This window comes from Trichechus manatus, unplaced genomic scaffold, assembly GCF_000243295.1.
Source record: "Trichechus manatus latirostris isolate Lorelei unplaced genomic scaffold, TriManLat1.0 scaffold00178, whole genome shotgun sequence".
In the NCBI taxonomy this organism is placed as follows: domain Eukaryota; kingdom Metazoa; phylum Chordata; class Mammalia; order Sirenia; family Trichechidae; genus Trichechus; species Trichechus manatus.
Window position 1 is genome coordinate 5100486 of NW_004444114.1, and position 22283 is coordinate 5122768.

General features: G+C 33.5%; 1 protein-coding gene across 2 annotated transcripts in view; it reads right to left on the reverse strand.

Annotated features, from left to right (window-relative positions):
- GRID2 (glutamate ionotropic receptor delta type subunit 2) overlaps nucleotides 1-22283 on the reverse strand; it is a 1665223-nt gene that overhangs the window by 1319221 nt on the left and 323719 nt on the right. For both annotated transcript variants that reach the window (XM_012558631.2, XM_004387023.3), the window contains exon 2: nucleotides 12739-12894. In XM_012558631.2, the coding sequence (XP_012414085.1) occupies nucleotides 12739-12894 (156 nt within the window). The remainder of the gene's footprint in view (nucleotides 1-12738; nucleotides 12895-22283) is intronic.

Consider the following 22283-nt stretch of genomic DNA (forward strand, 5'->3'; position numbering starts at 1 on the left):
TCTTCTTTAGCACCTATTAAACCATGGGTCTGAGAAATAAAAAGATATAAAATGCAAAACGGTCCTTTTGTAATTTGTTAGTTTCTCACTGTTACTCTTTACAAGTTAATAAAACCAAAATCCACTGGAGTCCAACAGATTCCGACTCATAGCAACCCTACAGTTACAAGTTAATATGTAACAGAAAATCTTGGCTGTGTTATTTGTTCACCAATAACTTATGGCTTGTTTTCCCCGTGCCTTAGTAAGGAGTTTTATTTTCATAGTAAAGAAGTCCTAGAAAGAATGGAATAAAGGAAAGATATAGGGGATACTTCCCCCATAAAAAAAACAGAATCAAATATTAAAAATTGTATACAACTGATTCATGAGCTTTCTTTGAAAAGACATTTTAAATAGATGAAGATTAGCCTTCATAATGCTCATTCCATTTGTCATAGTATTTTAAGTAAAAATAATCATATGTTTCCATGAGGATCAACCATTCAGCTATGCTGTGGGTGGCTCTTTGAAGATCAGTACTGTTTCTGGTCAGACCTAGTGCTTTTCTGAAAGGATGCTGCCCCTCAACAACTCTAACACTAAGAGAGCCTTTGCTACACTGGACGTAAGGATTTTAGCTAGTAAAAGAGAGCAGTTAAAAGCTACGTGGTGCATTCTCTCTAAACTTTGTGAAAAATGCTTGCATTAAATCTGAATAATACTTTCCAATAGATGGCACTTACTGATTGGATTGGACAATTCATCAAATCACTGAATGAGCTAAGCTGAACTTTTTCCACGTAAGCAGTATAGTGGTTAATAATGGCATCACTTAGGATCCCAAAAGGAAACAATGACACCCTCAAAATAGGATAATTTGAGAAGAGTTTCTTTTCCAAGAGACAAATTTCAAAGGTGTGGGTGGGGTACAGCGGAATCTGAAGGAATAGTGAAAGAATCCAGAGCTAGGAGCACGGAAGCAGTAACCAGTTCTAGGTTCTAAGGAGAGAGAAGAGAGGAATTAGTAGAACACTGGAGACAGCGCTGTAGAGCAGGCTGCCTCCAGAAAAGCATGGCTTCTCTATAAGGTACACAGCCAACCCAAGGCAACCTTGCGCAGGAGACAGAAAATAAATATCTTGACTTCATTCACCTCCGTCCTACTAATATCCTCCCAGTCAGCCAACTTAAACAGAAGCTAGAGTTTTCTAATCATGGTTGCAAAGGTTACAAATGTGAAAAGTTGCCTAAACTAACTCAGTTACTTCATTTGTAGCTTATAAGGCAATATAAAGATCAAGTAGGAAAAGAAATAAATGACTTTTAACAGTTCATGGACTATTGAAAAAAAAAACAACGACACTGCCATCGAGTCGATTATGACCCATAGCGACCCTACAGGACAGAGCACCATAGGGTTTCCAAGGAACAGCTGGTGGATTTGAACTGCTGCCCTTTTGGTTAGCAGCCGAGCTCTTAATCACTGTGCCACCAGGGCTCCTCACAGAATATAGCAAATTATAAATAAATAAACGTGCTTTAATTATCATTGGGCTTTTCAAATGAGACTACTTTGTTACAGGTAACAACAAATTGCAAATATAAAAACCACAAAATTATGTTTCTTCCTTAGGATTGGAAATTGATGTCTTTGCACATCACAAGTTGACTAAAATTCTTTGCTTCTTTGTTCTGTATTATCTGGGGAAGATGAATGCTTATGTGAAAAGCCCACATGCTTCCATAACTATATTCAAAATCAGAATTACAAAGAGGTAATATTCAAATCCAAATCCACAAATGAAGTTCCCATGGCCTAGATGCCTGCGAGACCCAAAGGACCACCAACTTTCTTTGGAAATATCTTCCATTTTCAAAGGAAAGACAGAAGCAGATTGGGGCAACAAAGTCATGAGTAATTCTGTTATCCAAAAATAATGATTTTGATGATGAAAATAAACATTTATAAAGCAACAAAATAAAAACTGAGTATTCAAAAAGATAATCTAGCATCTCAAACACAGCAAGCCCATACCTCCAAAAGGTTTCCCATATGCAGTTCCTTCTGCCTGGAAAAGCTAGCTTATCTCCCTAGCTGGTGACTTCTCAATCTCAAATCTTGGTTTAAATGTTATTTTCTCGTACCTTCCATGATCATCCTACCAAAAACAGCTCCTAAATTTAAATCTCACACATACAACCCACCTGTTATTTTCTACATGGTATCATTTAGTTTCCATTATATCACTTTTCAACATTAAAAAATATGTATATACATAGCTATTAACTTGTTTCGCTCTTTATGCATCTCTCTCCCCCAAAAAACAAAAAACCTAACCCGTTGCCACTGAGTCAATTCCGACTCATAGTGACCCTATAAGACAGAGAACTGCCCCAGTGGGATTCCAAGGAGCGGCTGGTAGATTTGAACTGCTGACCTTTTGGTTAGCAGCCAAGTTCTTAACCACTGCACCAGCAGGGCTCCATAGCTCTCTTACTAGACTGCAAATTCCATGAATGCTTGGATTAATTCTGTATCATACATCTATATAAACTCCTACACATGGTAGGCATATAAAAAGCATCTCACAAATAAATGAACTACTGTAATTTTTATTTTTGGAACAATTAGAACTGTTTTTGGTGAATTCTAGTTTTCAATCAATTGGCTTCTCTTTTCTGTATTTAAATTTTAAGCAACTTCCAAGGGAAGGAAGCATAAGCTGGCAATTCATTCTGTGCTCTCATGGAGCCCTAGCATGAATGTATGGTGGCATTAATAATGCTAATTTGACAACAGACCTGCCATTTTCCATTTTGACAAACATAATAAATAGTTCTCAGGGTTTTTCAATTACCCAGTGAAAAGTAATAATCAAAATCGTAAGGTGACCCAAAGAAGTACCTGGCGGAAAAAAAAAAAATATATATATATATGTATATACACACACACACACACATACACACAGAGACACATACATACATATACATATATATATAAAGAGAGTTTAATAAGCATAATACGTGTATGTATATATGTGTGTGTGTGTTGTGTGTGTGCCTGCCGGTTGTTGTTGGCTGCCATCTGACTCATGGCAACTCCATGCGTGCAGCAGAGTAGAAGTGTTCCATAGGGTTTTTGTAGCTGTGACTTTTCGGAAGTAGATCACCAGGCCTGTCTTCTGAGGCACCACTGGATGGGTTCAAACCATCAACCTTTTGGTTAGTAGTCCAGCACTTAACCATTTGAACCTTTTGATACAGAGGTAAAAATCCCTTTATCTTTTAATTGGGTTACAATACTTAGAAATTCAAAACAGAATAAACAGATGAAACTACAAATTCCAAACACTAAATCTTGTTGAACAAAAAAAGTAAGAGAATAAGAACAAGAGTGGAGAGCATGCAGAATGAGTTTGACATGTCAGCTTCTTATACTGCAGACAGTAAGAATGTATCCTTTCCTTATCACCTAGTAACCTTCTCTCACCTGAGTCCTCTAGAGCTTGCTCAAATTTAGTAATATGTATGAGTACCCAAGCTCACTTCATAGTATTTTGTATGACTTTACTATCGTAAATTCATAACGAAAGGACAGAAAATATTTTTGAATATTTAAGTTCAATCTATTAAAAAAGATTATCTGTACTAGGATTGTTTCTGACTTTGATTTTTATAACAGCTTTAATTTCCCACCAAGAAAATGCATTCTGAGAAAATATATTTATTTTCCATTTTGTAACACATTTCTCATGTATAGTACACATTTAAAACCTTTTACATTTGAAAATGTAGCTTATGGAATGAACTTAGTCCATCTCACCGTCATATTACATTAGTCTATCAAGGACCAAAAAGCAAATATGTTTTAAAATGAGGCATGAATTCCTGAGAAAATAACATATAATGTGCTATTGAAGAAGAACAGTACTGGAAATTCAAAGAAACCAATGACTGAGTTTTTAGAGTTAAAATTTGTCTGTATGTAGCCGGAATAAAAATGTGCAAAACTTAGAAACTTTTAAACAATCATATCAGAAATAAAGTCAAAATCCCAGGGATGATGCATCTCTGAAAGCATTGAGCTTTCCTTGAATTCATTCCTGTATTCAACCTTCACACACATCACTCTTCTACAACATTCTGCCTGTGTACAGCTGAATACTATTTAGTTATGACTCAGTGCCTTATTTACTTCATTGATGGTACTAAGCCTACACAAATCATAGGAAAGCTTTAATTTGGTCTCCGCAGGCTTTCTCCACTTCCCAGAAATGGTAACAAGGTATTTTAAATCCTCCCAACCCTAAGTACACATGTTGCAATATCACTTTTATTTGCCAAATAAATTACACTACAAATATAATTCACATCTTCCTGTGCTGACTAGCAGAACTAGTTCGAGAAGAGAGAAAAAATCAAAATCATTAAGCTTCTCTAACATTTCTACATCCACAGCATTCAGCATCTTGGTAAGGAAAGATCAGGTAGATCTGATTAGGCAGATAATATGTTATCCTTGATAACCAATGATAAATGTAGTAGGGGATGTATGGGTAGGAAATGTCAGAGAGGGGTGGAAATATACTAATGGACACATGCACTAGTGTAAACCATCACATACCCCATTACTATTAAATTTTTTTTAGATTAGTAGAGAAAGGCATCTGCCATAATTGTAATCCCATGTAATCATCATACAATGGTCACATAAGCATGGTAACTCGATGAGGTATGTGTTTATCCCCATTTTAACATGAAAAAACTGAGGCTCAGAGACATTAGGTAATGTGCTCAAGGGCAACCAAATGATGAGAGATGGAGTACAATTCACATAAAAGAAGGTTTATCTAATTCCATGGCCCATGCATTTATTGTCCATGTTTTTCCAAGCCAGATGACTGCTGTTGTTGTTTCTAATTGTCGTAGAGTCCATTTTGACTCACGGCAACTCCATGTGTGCACAATACAACTCCACTCCATAAGGTTTTCAAGGCTGTGACCTTTTGGAAGCAGATTACCAAGAGTTACTTCCGAGGCACTTTTTTGCTTGGGTTTCAACAACCCACCCAAAAAAGTACTCCAGCACTTCATTATTTATGCCACCCAGTGACACCTAACAAGATGAACAGCATCAAATTTATGACTGCTATATACTGAACCAAATGTAGACATCCTGAGTCTGTATGGTACGATATAGAGAACTGCAGTAAAAGGGAACTGAATGAGAGGTTTAAAAAGAGGCTATCAAGAGAGAGCAAAAAGAAGACACAGGTCACATATAGGTCAAGACCTAACATAATACGGTACAACGAAGGCCATACTACCATGTAAGGCTTCATGGCAGTGAACGGAGAGCATGACATTGTGTAGAATAATTAAGTCAAGGCAGAACACTTACAGGCACCCAAAAAGTACTTCCTGATTCATTTCCATTTCCCAGAATATGCAATTTCCTATTGCACATTAGCTTGGCATGTGTTCCTTTTAAAAGTGGCTGTTTCAGTGGTATTTCTTCTAAAACTTATAATTCAACAAAAAGTTGCGTGAGTACTAAAAGAGCATGCATCCTGTGGTTTCCATAAACTTAACAACATTTTCCAAGGACAAACAAAAATGGTTTTAAATGTTAAAATAAAAAGTCAGGTTATCCTTTGTTCTAAATTAAGCAAGAAAGTTGGTCATTTGAAAACCTGATATCAGGTTTCAAGGCTATAACACTTTTAATTTTCAAAAAAATTCTGAATATAGTAAAGTCATCTTTAACTTGTCAACATGAGCTTAAACTATATTTATGACTAACACAGTGGACTCTCATTACAACTGCAGAACATAGGTAAGTGTGGTTTTTAATCTAATAAGCCATATATTCAGTTACTTTAAGACATATAAGTGATTCTTTTACCAAGTCAGTATCATAAAAGACCTATTAAAAACAGAGTTATGCTGCCATAATCATGCACTATATTGATAGGGGCAGAGAGAGAAGTGGTATGTTATTACTATGAGAAATGAAATTGGTAGGAAGAAAGAACACTTCAGTGACACCAAAAAAGAGCACATTTTTTACTTTGTTTAAGCACAGCTTTTATAGAAAGCTGCTAAAGATTCTTCTAAATAAAACAAGATCTAGAGCAGTACATATTGCTAAAATACATGCTTATGAGGTAATTTACACAAAAGTACACAAACGTAGATAGTGAGGTGAAAGGCCTCAAAGCAGCAAAGCTATAAAATTACGATACAGAGCTCTATAAACACGAATTTCAATCTCTTCACTGTATTAGGGACCTGTGGCTTTAAGAGTGCAGTACTGAATGAGATAAAGGAAAAACTCACAAATACAGGAATACAAAAATAAATCACAGGGAAAACAAAGGAAAGAAGCAATGATTCAATTTGTATCTTCATTAACATTATGTTAAGAAAGAGGAAGAAATTACCTCTTGTTTCCAAAGTAAATACTTAATGCACTAGAATGTTCTGTCCTTTTCTGCTATTAACACAATTAAAACCCCGTTACAGGTGGCAAAGCAAGGACAAATGGCTCTTCCTGCTCTAAAAAACCCACAGCTTTCCTCAAGTACATCTTTAAGCTTCCGAAAGTCAGAAAAGTGTCGTTTATTTATTTCCTATTGTTGCTGAACAATCCTGGAGCAATACTGTACTTAGGTGTTTAATTACTACTTGAAGAAACTGATTTGACTGAGTACTTCCAAAATCAGAATCCAAATATATATTCTTTTTATTCCTCTTAACTTTCAATCCTTCAATGGAAAGGATTAATGTGAGAAGTTACAAGAATATATGTTGGTGCTGTCCCTAACAGATATTGAATTCTTTATACTTTGTAAGACTAGATGGATGATGGGTTAAAGAGCACATGTTAGGCAAATTCTGATCCCAGACCTTATGAGCAGGAGGAGAAGAAAAGTGAGCCAGAACTTGGCAGGAGATTGCTGGGGAATTGACAAAGCTGAATATCCCAGACTCATGGAGGGAAGCAGACGGTTCAGAAAGACACTGCTTGGACTAGCAGTACTGCTCCTGATGTGGGGGTATTTGGGAATATGGATCAGCTGCATTACTTATTCCTTCCATCACCTCACACATGTAGACAGGAATGGGTTACAAAGAGCACTGGGGATGGAGACTAGGATTCAAAGCACAGCTCTGAATATGGAGATAGATATTGACAGGAAAGAAGGAATAAAAAAAATAAATGAACAAATGAGTCAATGAACAGAAGTATACCTACATTAACCTACTTCAAATTATGTTTCTTGGCCTCTAGAACCAACAATTTGAAAATTTTGTCTGTTGTGAGGAAACTCTGCAAAGAAGCTGGAATTATGGATTTACCAAAAGGGGCCAGAAAAACACAGCATAAATCGATGAAATACATCCATTGCAGTCCTGTGCTCAGTAAGTTGCAGAATCCCATCTAAGCATTTTGGAATTCAGCAGATTTTTAACACAGTAAAAATATTCTATTAAAGCAGACAGGGTTATAAATTATGAGATAAAGACCTGGAATAAAGTATCAAATAGTGTGGCCACATAAAGCATTCTTTTACATTTGCATCCTCTTTGACCCCGACTATTCAGATTTAGCCTATGGCAATAGAAATATTCTCATTGAGCGGTGAGGCGTTTTAGAGAAGTGTCTTTTCCTAGTTAGATTTTCTTACAGGTTCTGGCTGCTACTCTACTGCTATCCCATTTATACATATGAAATACTTACGTGTATATTTTAGATATAACTATAAAGAAATGAGACTTATTTCAAAAACGATAAATGAAGCATTGTTACTGTTTTACAAGTATAATTCATACACTTACAATGATTTTATTTCAGTGACTGAAATTGTACTGTAGTCAAGTGAGATGTCTACTTTTTGCAAGCCTCTTTGGGCACAATCACAACACTGCTGAGGTATGCAAAGGAGTAAGCTTAAGATAGACCAAGTTGAAACTTGAAAGGTGAGCAATTTTAACTATGACAGCATTTTACATTAAAAATGGCTTTTATGTCATGTTTATATTTGCAAAATTGCAATAGCTTAATTCTACTGTCAGTAATGGGGATTTGCTTCTGAACTGTATGTCAGTATATTGATTCAAATTTTCATATTGTAAAAACGCAGGTATTTTTCATAACCTGGTAATGTGAATTACAGATATAAGATATATGTTATTTATAATGGTATGCAATATAGCAGAAAGGAAAATAATTTTGACCAGTACTCTTTTTCTTTTAAATTGAGTCATTTGTGACTCTTCTGCCCTTATACTCTTTGTTATTATGCACTTCATTTTTAGGTGTTTCTCTAATTAAGAGCAATTATTTCTATGTGCTTTTGCTGAATTCTGACGTTCAAATCCAATGCATGAGTGCTTTATATGCTTCCTGATACGTGTCAATGCATTCACAAATTATGCATCGATTCATATTTCTGAATACACATTCCAATGTTAACATTTTTACAAATGCACTACTCTTAACTTTTTCTCTCCTTATTTTTCCGGTAATTTCCCACCTTTCATACCCCATAGTGATGTTGTTTTAGCTAAGAGTTAAATTGTATAAATGACTACTGTTTTCAGTAAGCACAGCATTGTCTGTCACCTGAGAAATTTATGCACCTATGTTATATCCAGTAGACAGATGTCACAGAAGAAAAGAATCTATAAAAGAATGACAAAAACAAATCTAGCAATGGCAGCTAGATTTCAAGGTCAATTGAACCAGGGATCCAGTCTAAGATATTTTCTGGATTCTGGTGATACTGATGAGTTCTTTGGGTTGTGGTGAATGTTTGGATTGGGTAGCAGAACAAAGGAGAGGTACCACATACCCTTTAAATTTATTTTAAAGTCAGCAGCAGAAAAACTAGGAGGAGATTTCAACAATGTAAAGTCTTCTCTGAAGAGACACTAACAATAATTTCTAAAATCCTTTAAGATTCTAACTCCAGAAATTTGTTTTAAGGAGTCATGGAACCATAGAGGTGAAACTGTCCTTAAAAATACATCTTTTGTGTTTTAATTACTTCATTTTTCACAGATGAGGAAAGCCAAGGCTAAAAGAACAAGAGTGATGTGAACAATGCCAATGATGTCATCACCTAGATTGGAATTTTTCTACTATTCCACCACATCTAAAACACATAAATATAAATAATATATATGCTGTATATAAGCTGTAGTTGTCTCTCTCTCTCCTCCTGTCTCTCAATGGCATAATCTGAAATTTGCAGTTCAGAGTAAGGGTAGCAGACATAGCAAAAGGAATATTAAACCGGTGGTTTGAAGGTGGTTTAGAATTATTCTCAGCTACACAATTGCCTGGTGACATTCGTAGAACTTAGGAGAATTACTTATCCTCTCTGGATCTCAATTACTTCATCTGTATTGTGAAAGCGTTCAAGTAGATTTACTTAATTTTCTACCTCTATAATTCTCTATATATGTACATTTCCTAAAATACTATATATGTGCATGCGCGTGTATAATAAAGATATCTTTTACATTTCTTTGTAAGAGGAAAAAGCTACATTCTAGCTATCAAAATAGCCTACAAAGAAAAAATGAATTGCTGAAAGAAACTGCTGAGTTAGATGTGACAAATTCTTTGTCCTTGGCGCATGTCTTACAACTCGACAGACAAAAGATGAAAAGCAATGGCTTATCAACAAAGATATTCAAAAGAAATGTGAAAATATGGCTGGTTTACTTCCTGATTACTTTTGTGAAAACAGAATTTTTTTTTCTATTGTTCATTTGTCTAAAAGATTTGAGTTTGATGTTACAAGATAATGAGAAAGATGATCAAGTATTGTCACTGATCTCCAGAGAATGGAATATTCTCCCTGGGTCATTTAACTGAGGTATCTCCTTCTAGAAACCTACCTTAAAAAGAATTATTAATTACTACCTGAAAATGTACTGTAATCAAAACTACAAAGGAGGATTTTAATAGTACCAATACTCTTTACTACTATTTATGTGTTAAATAAATTGTTAATCTTTACATCTCTCTCTCTTACTAAGTACTGAGAGGAGAAAGGTAAGATGAATAGAAATTTAAATTCCTAAAAAAAAAAAATTCAGCACCTCTTAAACTTGGCTTGTTGAAGGATGCTATCAACAATAAATAGAGAATTTTAGATTAATTTTCATGATGTATCCTTTGACTGATCCTTATTATCATTCATTAGTATCACCAAATACCTATATGTGAGACAATGCTATTTGTTTAGGCACCAGAATTTTTATTCAAATATATAAAAAGCGAGAAAGCAAAATCATGAATTTTCTAGAAGTTAAACCTGTGTGTTAATGAAAATTATATCATTGAAACTTCTGTCCTTTCTTAGAATGTTAAAAAACTTATGTAAGTTATTTTAAGACGCACTCTGTTATAAATTCTAATGATAGTGGAGTACATATCTGGTCATAGCACAACTGACCATCTTTAAAGACACAATTGAGCTTTTCTCTTAAACTACTCCCTCAAAATATTTTAAGAAGATAGTACTTCTGAATTATTTCCTGTTCTCTGTCAGTTTAATTCTATCCTTTTATTTTTTGAACCACTCAGTTACAAAAAGAGCTTTAGAAAGAATTTTTTTTAACTTATAAAATTAATTAAAATCATTCTTGTTATTGATGGAGTAAAAAAAAAAAAATGTTCTCCAGAGCTTCCTGGAACTTATTTCAGGTTCATTACCCAGAGCATAACACCAAAATAACAGGTCCAGAACATCCTATTAGTATTAGGAACTATCAGGCAAGCTGTCCAACTCTTTCTCTTTCTTGACAAATATCTTGTTGTCTGTATCTGGAAAATTTTTATTTCCTCTCTCAATTTGTTTTCAGTGTCACAGATTGTTTTAGGTTACAACAGTTATTCTGAGAGTTATTTTTGTTGCCAGAATTTAGCTAGCAGCAGAATGGTCACAACAAAGCAATAAATAAACAAATTCATTGTGGTATATAAAAAAATTGTCTTCTCTTTTCAAACTGTAGTCTCTAAAACAGTGTGAATGACGTTATTTATGACTTCATAATTCCCACCCACCCATTATGTTATCTTTATTTCTTTATCTCCTACTACTTTTTCAGTCAGTGTGGATATTTTCACACATCTTTGTAGTCAATTCACATTTACTGATATGCAGTTACTCAGAAAATAGTGACAAAAACAAATCAATTTTTCTTTTTCCTGATGTCATTCTGGTCCCCATAAAGGTTATACATTAAAACTAAGAGTTGAGAAAGAAGAGTCATGGTTATTTCTTATAAATGAATTTCATACACTTCCTAGTATATATATGTATTTATTTAAATATTATACAGCTGCCTCAAATTCTGTTTTATTATTATTTGGCAGATTCCTGAATTCTAACATTAATTTAGAAAAATTTTAAATGGTTCTATAGAAACTTACCAACATACTCATTATTTAAAGCCCCAAATTCCCAGAATAATTCTGATTTTGAAATATACATGCTAAGATGCTTATTCCAATCTTCTTCCATTGTCATTTACCCATTAAAAATTAAAATCCATCTTATTATTATAAACATTCTTTGCAAAAACACATTTCACTTAATTCAGCTCTATTCATTTCCTAAAATTTCTTCCCTCTTCCGAATTCATAAGGACAATCCTCTACATAACCAATCATTATATTAATTCTCTAACTGACAGAAGTAAATGTAAGTAAGTTTCAACAGTATCCAGTGCTACTAGTCAAAAACATATTCTAATAATGGTAACATATGTATTCGCGGATACAACAGTAAATGAAATTATTTGCCTTTAAAAAATGTTTCTGCCAAACTTGACCACATTTAACATTGCATCTGTCTTTTCTTCTGCCAAGTCCTCTTTAAATTTAAAATGAAGCAATCACTTTATTTGACTAAATAAATTTTATACTTGTTATACATAATCTAAATATATTAGCTCAATAAAATATTTTAAAACATTAGTAGCAAATAGTTTCATAAACAATGAGTGCTTTACCAATCACGGGGCTAAATATTTAATTAGATTAATAGCATCAAAAATAGAATTCTATTAGTCTAAACTCTTTCAATCAAAACCTTCATTAATAGGAATGATTATTCCAGCAAAATCAAATGAAAATGGTTTATCCTTGAATCTTTTTGTACTTATGAAAAATGTCCATTCACTCAAGTATACAGAGAGAATAGAGGAAAGTGCTTTAATATCTGGCACATGGTACAAAGAAAAAAATGTATAGCTCAGGTTGGTATGTTAGGATTCCAGTGCAAAATCTTTGATTTGTATATAGTGTCTAAAGGTTTTCTTTGCAGCAATACATCTGTCATGAATACACCTGAAATGTCATTGCAAGTTGTAACAACACTCAAGGTGGCAGTTATCTCAAAAAAGTCCAAAGTGAAAAATCTAGTATAAAATCTTGTTTTTAAAAAATTTTTCATTTATAAATTTTTTAACTGTAAATATTTATGTCCATGTTTATATTCTATTTCAATCAAAACAATAACTTTTCTACATTCTGTCCTTCAAGGAGTGGAATACAGGATTAACATCTACAAACCTGCTCTCTGGAAGAAAAGCAACAACTAATTAGCAGCAAAAATGCAAAAAATTATGTGCATGTTTAAGGGTTTTTACAAATCTAATCTCACTCCCATTTCAGCTGAATCAAAACAAAAGCAACCAACCAAAGAAAAAAACTGACGTTCTGATGGCCCTTACCTTCTTGAACTGCTTGAAAAGGGTTGTTGCCATCAACAAACGTCACTGAAAATGTGATTTTCTCAGTCTGTAGGATCTCTTCATTCTGGTTGAGGTCACCAATTGCTGTGCGGAACACCTCATCATCCTTTTTGGCAGATTCATCAAAAATTGCTCCTAGAAAGAAGTGAGTGTTGCCATTAAACAATAACATAAATATTCTGTCATGCCCTCTAGAAATATGCCAGAGACTTATGTATTTGAAAAATGTATACTTTCACTTAAAGTATGCACTTTATTTATTACTGAAACACACTATACTGGAAGCAGGGTGATAGCTGAGCAGGAATGTAGTTACTTCTTCCAAACAAAAATGATTTATAGTGCATCAAAGTGTTATTGCAGGGAGAGCACTGGGAAGACAATATAATAAGTAAAAAATGCTCTTGCAGGACAAAGTGGTTAATGCATTGGATATCTTGTATCATGAGATCTTTAGGAATTCATACCCTGAAAAATGTTTTTTGAGTAATAGGAAGTACAATAAGGAAATTTTCTGAGAGCTCTTTCACATAGTGTAAAGGAATAAAACCACTGTTATTATTTTAATTTTTTTCTTTGTTCTTTGTATCTTTGTATTTCCTGCCTTCCTTTTTGCTTTTTTTTTTTTTTTTTTTCCTGAATGGGGTTTCACTACCTTTTATAATAGTGAGCTCAATGATATTAATAGAAAAGAAAGAGAAATACAAATTTCTGAGACAGGTAATGGGGAGTATTTCCTGAAGAATTAGCATAACTCCTAGCAGATAATTACGGCATTTTTCTTCTATATATAATAATAGTGCTGATGATGATAATAAAGAGTTGTGGCTGACTTACTGAGTGTTCAGTTGTCAGCAGTGTTTTGATTGAGCAAAGGCTAACTTCAAATTCTGACTCGGCCACTTGTTTACTATATGACATTGAGAAAGGTAATAAAATTCTAAACCTTATATATATGTAAAATCTAATAACAGTACTATCTATCTGTAAGGATTATTGTGTGTTTAAATGAGATTACGTATGTAAAAAATACTTAAATTATGGTAACTAAAGAGTAAGTTGTTAGTAAATGCTATTGTTTTATTTACTGCATTCCAAACTGTACTTAACAGTATCTAATATTTTCCATTTTTTCATAATACAGTATCTCATTTACTATTAAAAATAATTATGATATATATCTAAATACTACTATATACATATACAGTTGTGAAAATTACTCATTATAAGAAATATGCCTACAGTCACACAACCAAGGCCAGACCCCTTGCTTCCTTGACTCCCTGACTCCAAAGTCCTTGCTCTAAATTAGTGTGGGCTACTGTCTTGCAGGATTATACCTATAAAGAAGACAATATTTTTCTTTTTTCCTTAATGCAGATTCTGACTTTATTGCATATGTGGGGACTCATTTGCTACTGACCATGCATGGTTTGTTTGTATTCATTAGGACTTTTCCAGTTTTAAGCAGGTACACATTTTATAATGGTTTACCTTCTAAATGTAAATATTAGGGTCAGTGAATTTCTTGTCTTTTTTACATGAACCGAATGAAATACCTCCTGACAAAAAGAAACATGCCTTGAGCTCAATGACATGATAAAGGAATGACTGTATGTACATATGGACATACAAATCCTTGTTGTACTGTGTGCTATCTAGTGGATTCAGGCTCATCTGTGATCATAGTTGACTATACTTATGTTTATTGACTACTGTATTCATTGTACCATGTGAACATAAATAATATATGATAAATAAAAATGGTATCTCTTTGCCCTATACAAATTTATATTTATTATATAACACATACACACATTATAAAAAGATAAAGACAAACTATGTATGCATAAACCTATAAGTATGTATATACAAACATACATACACATATGTGTGTGTATACATATATATGCAGATACAGGCATTTTACATCTATTAGTTTGTCGATTTTGCACATCTGTAACTGAAGCCATAAATCTTCTAGTAAAAGGCAGATCAGGATACTAAACATATTTTAGTGCATGATAAGAAAATGTGAAACAATGTCAGGTTCTGCCAAGTGTGGCTAGTTACTCTCCACCTGTCCACCCTGAGGCAGCCTTGCCACGGGAAGATGATCATTAATTTCTGGGAGACCAGGCAGAGTGCCTGAGAGGCTTACAGAGTAAAACTGGCTTTCCTCTTATGTGGCTGGTTTACATCTGCATGCACTGTACTGACTACTCTGATCAGTCTCCTCACACTCCGTTGTCTTCTGTTTTCTATATGACCTTGAATATCTGCTTATGGCTGAGTGCATGAGAAAAGGATTAAGAATATATATATAAAGTGAGTACTTCCTAAATATATTGTTATATAGTAATCAACTAGAATATTAATATTTTATAAATATAATAAAATATATGTACCAAAAGAACCAAACCCATTGCCATCGAGTTGATTCCCACTCATAGTGACCCTAAATATCAGACTTAAAATCTGACCTATCCTGTCATTTCTGAACCGGATAGAATTAAGCTTTTCTGAAAATATTTAGGACTTAAATGTTAGATTAATTTTGCTAATTTAAGGCACGTTCATAAACTTTCATTTTAATATGTGATAGTTCTTATGTAACTATAAATTAATCATTACATGGAAATGTAATACTATCTGACTCTGTTATACTAATTTGTCCAGCAGTTTTTTAGGAAGAATGACATAAATTTGCTATACTGGAGTGGAAATGATCAATTAACTTTAAACCAGATAATCTAAATGTGTATACACAAAGAAGTGATACTCATTTATACAGAGATGTTCAGCTTTTCATGAATTCTAAACTGGTCTGTTAAAAGAAGAGTTTCTACTCAACCTTGTTTTATAGAAGGTGATGTTATTGACTTCTGCTGACTATTGGTAATACATTTTTAATGGGGGCATTTTACTATTACCTGACAGAACACTTAAAATTGCCTTAAACATTAAATCTGGCTTAATAAATGGCAGAAACCTGCAGAAATGATAGCAAATTAGTCAATTCTGTGGTGAATTAAGATATATTGAAACAAAACGCACAAAAGAAGCAGTTCATCTCTCTGCAAACAGCAAGGAAGTACTCAGAAGAAACAGTTCATCTTACTGCAAACAGCATAAGCAAAGAAGTGGAAATCCTAGCCAACATTTCAAATCCCAGTTATTTATTTACTTTTTCTTCAGCTGTAAAATCTCATCTTAAATTTGGCTTTGTACCAAAGGAGGACGTGCAGCATTTTGTATTAAATCATAAGCATTCTGAAAACAACCAGCGAGTTCCACATGAAGAATCTCAGGAAAGTAGGCCCTTTGTTATTTCATGCTCTTCCAATAGTCACAGCATTGTTATCTATTTATCCTTTGGACTAATGCACACACATTACCAGCCTAACTCAGTATCAGTGGTCCTAGATTTACTTTTTTGAGCTATATAAAGTTTCTTAAATGCAACATTCGTAACTATATTGGTAAATCTGATGACACAGCACCTAGCTGCTATCCAGCTATTTGTATTAGCATGTTTTTACTGTCAGTTTTATTTTACAACCTTGAGGTGAAAAGTAGATTCAACTTTGTCAAGGTGAAATAATTCTTCCACCTCTTACCACACACACACACACACACACATACACACACAGTGTTTCATCTAAACATTATACTCTATTTATACTTCCATTGGCCAAAATGGAGGGAAGAAAAACCACACAACAAAGCAGAAGAGGATTCTCCTAAATATTCCTATTATGCCAACTTGTAATTTTCCTTCTTTGTAAAATTGTCAGTATTTGGGGATGATATTCTGTCCTTTCCATGTGAAAGGGGAAAAAAAGGCTTTAACTTATTCTTATACAAACACAGTAACATACAGATGGGTATAAATATATGTTTTTAAAGGCAAGCTATATCTTGCTTATTTGTCTTACATCACAGAACATTAATCCTATGAGTCTTTACCATATCTAATGCTACTGAATATAATCTTTTCATGACTAATAGGCACACTGGCAAACATATGAACAAATACCAAATTTTGGCAATGTCTACAAAAATATATTTGGGAAAAAATTAATTATACTTTACAGTGATTTTTAAGCCATAGTGATTTATAAGCCATTTTAATTTTTTTAATTTTTAATTTGTTGTAAAACGTGCAAAAGTATTAATACAGCTCTGCCCCTTGGAAATGGATAAACTACTGTACAATTCAAAGTTAGAAAATTCAAAGCTAACCGACAACCACTGCACTTCTATTTAAACAAACAGAATTATGTTCGAGAAAAGATATGTAAAGATTCCCAAAATACAAATAATTACTTGCTAAATGTTTATTAATGACAATCCAAATTTCTTCTGTAAACATGATAGATATGTTTGGTGTATGTGTGTGCTTGTGTGTATGTGTACATTTTCTGTGTTTAAAATAAGTCAATATTTCAGACCATAATTCATTTCAGAAATTCACATTTGAAAATATGCTCACTAAATAAAGCATTTATAAGAAGTTACCAACCTGATCAACTCAATAACTCTCAAAGACATTCAAAGCTTTTTCATCTTCATGGCTTTATTCATGGTGTCAGAGCCACAATGGGTATACATCTTAGATCCTTAATAAAATACAATTTCCTGAACAACAGAAACTGTTTCTTACATATATATATATATATTTAGAATGTCTTTAAGACAGCCTGACTATATTAGATGTTCAAGAAATAAATTCATTGACTAAACTTTCCTTATATTAAGTTAGGCATAATCATGTTTAGTAAGATATGTAAATATAAATATGGAAGTAAAATATAAGTTACAAATAAACTTAAATTAAAACAAAAGCAGCACTGCCAATGTACTTGCTGAAAAACCTATGCATGTTCATTTATTATTATAAACAAAAAAAACCAAACCCATGGCCGTCGATAATTCAAGAACCTAAGTTATTCATTAAGGTTTTGATCATAGCTTGTACTTATAGGTTAAATATTTGCAAAAAAATATTTTTTGTCTTATACATACAAGAGGCAAGTGTGTGTGTGTACACATACGTATATATTTATATACTTATATACGTACACACATACACGTACACATATATACATAGAGAGAGAAAGTGTGTGTGAGTGCCCCTGGGTGGTGCAAATGGCTAACATTCTCAAGTGTTAACCAAAAGGCTGGAGGTTGGAGTCCACCCAGAGGCACCTCAGAAGAATGGCCTGGTGATCTACTTCCAAAAAATCAGCCAGTAAAAACCCTATGGAGCACAGCTGTACTCTGACACACCCAGGGTCGCCTGAGTTGGAGTGGACTCCATGGCAGTTGGTTTGGTTTATACCATTCAGCATTTTAACTTAAGCATGCAAGGGAGCACCTCTTTCAATGGAGTATCATTATAATGAAGGTATTTTATATAAATAGATACATTTGTGTATGGTTCCTGAAAATAGCCCTTGGAATTTATTGAGCAATCAAGATGTCTCTGGTTTTCTACAACAACCAGGTAACATTTAAACATGTGCCAATGAGTAGAGGTTACATAGGCCTTACCCTAGCAATAGGCCTCAGAAAGGGAAGAGGGTGTGATGTAGTCAATCATGCATATCCATTGTGTCATGCATATGCATTGAGGTCCCAATGACTATTATCAGGGGCCCTGGAATTGGGAGCTTTCTTTTTGGGGCATCCATGCATGGGAGAGGGTGACATGTCCCTGGCAACAACCGAAGTCTCTTGCAGGACCTCTCCCAGAATTTGCCTGCATCTCTCTCCTTGTATCCTTTCTGGTTATAATAAATGGGTAACTGTAAGTATAGATAATAATCTCTGTAAATTTTGTGAGCCATTCTAGAGAATTAATAATCCCACAAGAGGCAATGAGACTCTGGCTTAACTCTGGGTGGCTAATTCAGGGTAGGGCTGTGCAGGCAGTAGTAAGGGTAAAATCTGAATTTGTGAAGACTAAGTGACAGAGGAATGCTGCATTGGGCAGTTGATAGAAAAAGACAGAGTCCTTCTAACTTGTATGTCTTGACATGGCTCAGAGTGGGTAGGCATGAGGTCTGAGCTAATTCTGGGTGGTCAGAGTCAGAGATGAAGTGCCTCGGAAGTGGGAATATTCATGATGTGGGAAGGTGAAGTCTGGATGCATTTCCAGGTGGGAACTGGATTCTTGCTGATCCTTGCCATGCAGTTAGTGATAACGGTGGAGTTTGCCCACTTTGCCCCTTCTGTAGTGTAGCTGGCACACTGTGTGTGTGTATATATATGTATATAACCAAAACCAAAACTGTTGATGTCAAGTCGATTCAGACTCATAGTGACCCTATAGATACACCCATATATGTACATATGCGTTTCTATACACATGTATATTTCTCTGCCCAGGTAACATTAGTTACATTGAGATTTCCTCCACAAATTAATTCTGTATTACAAATGTTTCCAGCCATCTTTTCTCATTCGACAAAAAATTTCCTAATATTTTTGATGCTAATATTCCCACAGGCAGGAAGTAGGGTTTTCAGAACTCTTTTTCTTTCATTATGAGCTATATTTTCCTCAGCTCACCTTATCTCACCCTTCACAAGCACTGTGACTAGAAAAATAAGCCAAAACAATAACTTTAATCGTTGGAAACTGGATACTGGATATACACCAAATTCATGACAATTAGCAAATAATATCTTGAATTAAAGGCAACTGTACTCTGCTGTGTTCTCTCCAGTTTATAATAACTGAAATAATAACAATGATAGAAATTAACATTTATTAGCACCCACCACTGTACTAAGTGCTTCACAGGCATTATTTCATTTAAAGTTGATGGAAATCTTTTGAGGAAAATGAGGCTTGGATTACATAACTTTCCCAAGGCCTAAAGCAAGTAATGACTATGGCAGAATTCACAGCTCTTAATTTCTAATGTCCTAAAAATTTATGAGCTTAATATCTGGCAATATATTATTAATTGTAACAAATTTCCATAACCAAGTGATATGCATATTTTTTCATTTTATAATTCTTGTGATGCTATTTTATTTGTAGGTTAAATTTCTCAAATAGGTTTTAATCTTACTCTTTTATAAATTTTTGTTACTTAGGCCTAGTTTTCAAAAGTTTCTAAATAAATTTTTTTGCATGCTTGTAGCTATGCTATTCTAACACAGTAATTTAAACCATACAGTGTTTTAAAAGATGCTAGTAGTTTAGGTGAAACTTTTACACATACTTTTTCTTCAAACTTAACTTACTTTTAAATCTGTTTTTGGACTAATTATAAAATTTTTTCAAACTATTAAATTGATATAAATTTTCAAAAGGTTAAAATACATTTTCTACAGTTACTTTAGAATAACGCTAAGTGAGTTCCAATAACATATGCACTATGCTATATTTTTAAATGCTGGATTCAGAAGAAACCTCTAGCCTTTTCTCTTTTAAGGAGTTTTTCTTTTTTTTTCTTTATCTAATTTAGTAACTACTGATCCTAATAGAATGACAGTGTCATAGTCATTGACTTTATACCTTAAAATCCTTTAATATTTCACTTAGTTCTGTAATACTCAACTATTAAAACTACCTGGTTCATTATCTTCCAGTGTTTAATGCTTACTTAGCACTTTGTTCTCTGAGTTCACAGTATATTATAATATTAACTCCCACCTCTGCCACCATAATTATCTAGTTTGTAGACAAGCATATTCTTATTTTAAAGACAGATAATCAAGCTCAAAAAAGATAATGCCAAAATCCCAGAGGGAATTAATTATGACATAGTGTAGAAAGATATAACTGGAAAGAGAAAAAAGTCCATACAGATCACTAAAATGATTATATGGAAATACAACCATATTGTAATCCATATTTAGTTCATATCAGAAACTAACTTTTATGGCAGAAAATTTTAATTTCCTATTAAAAAATCTAATTCTTGGGTTTCAAAATTTTACTGAACATTGTATTTGGTACTGTAACAGTATGGGCTAAACTAACGGAGAGTACTGACTTCCACGTTTTTAAAAGATCTGGATTCTAATACAGAATCTGTCACTAAATTGTCTTGCCAACTTAGGCCAGTGGTTCTCAACGGAAGACAATTTTGCCTTCGGTGGACATTTGACAGTGTCAGGAGAAGTTTTGCTTAGCACTATCGGATGTACTTCTGCCTTCCAATATACAGATGTCAGATATGCTGTTAACCTCCTATCATGCACAGGCCAGCCCCCCATACCAAAGACTTATCTGGCCCCAAATGTAAACAATGATGAGGTTGAGAAATCTTCATCTAGGCAAAGTTACTAACAGTACCTGGGCGACACTGTTCTCCTCTTTTAAATGAAGGGAAGGTTAGAGAAAGAAGGAAAGGTATAAGAAAGAATGTAACACCTAGAACTGAATTTAATTTTAAAAACTATGCATTAAAATGTGAGACAGATATAAAACAGACTTAGAAGAAAATATAAATAGCTTTAAATACACTTATCATTAAACAAACAACTAAAATGTTTAAATACGGACCTAAACATTCAACTCAAGGAGGTGGATAAAGAGCAAAAATAAGAAAAAAGAAAATAAGCCTCAGCCTTAAAATAAATGAAGCTAGTAACAATAATAAAACGGAATATTACTAAAGTTAAAGCTGGTTATTTGAAAAGATCAAGAAAAGAGGTGGACCTTATTAGGCAAGACGCACTATGAAAGAAAAGAAGAACTAGATAAAATTACAATAAACGCACTACAAAAATGGGAGATGACCAAAGTTGAAGAAAGAATAAAAATAAATGATGTATTATGAACAACTAATCAATAATTTATTTTTAAACTAAGATGAAAAGGTTTCCTAAAAAAATTATTAAATTACAAGAAAGGCAGAAGAACCACTGCCTCTAGCATAGATCAGTATGGGAATATAATCGTCTAACCTTAAATTAGGCAAATATTATTCAAATATATTAGATAACTCATGTACAAAAATATTATGAAAATCACACTTAAATCAAGTAAACCAAAAAGCCATATATTAGCCATATATTTCTCATTTGAGTTCTATTATTTTCCAATATTTTAAATTTTACAAAGCACATCCCCAATATTTATTGTTTTTATATCTTTAAGATCTAAATGTGGAAAATGCTTCATTCAGGCAACTACCAATGCAAAAAAGACTTTATAATCAATTTAAACATTAATTTCTGACAACTGAATATCAGATTTTCCAAAGCTATGTTTCTGGATTTTGATGATGAAAAATGAAATTGTATAATGTAAAATACACCTCTGAATTTCTCATATTCTAGATTCTTTTGTTCCTTAAAAGTTCTTGTGAAGTGCATCCTGAAACCCCAATGAATAGTACCCATCCAAGAGTGATTTTTTTCTCACACAAATAAGCACTTAGAGTTTGTACCACTCAAACACTGTATTTGATTAAATGTGGTCTTGAATGATCTTCCGGGGGAAATACATCTTTGCCTCTCTATGTTGTTATTATCTGCCGTGGATTCAGCCTCCTTCTA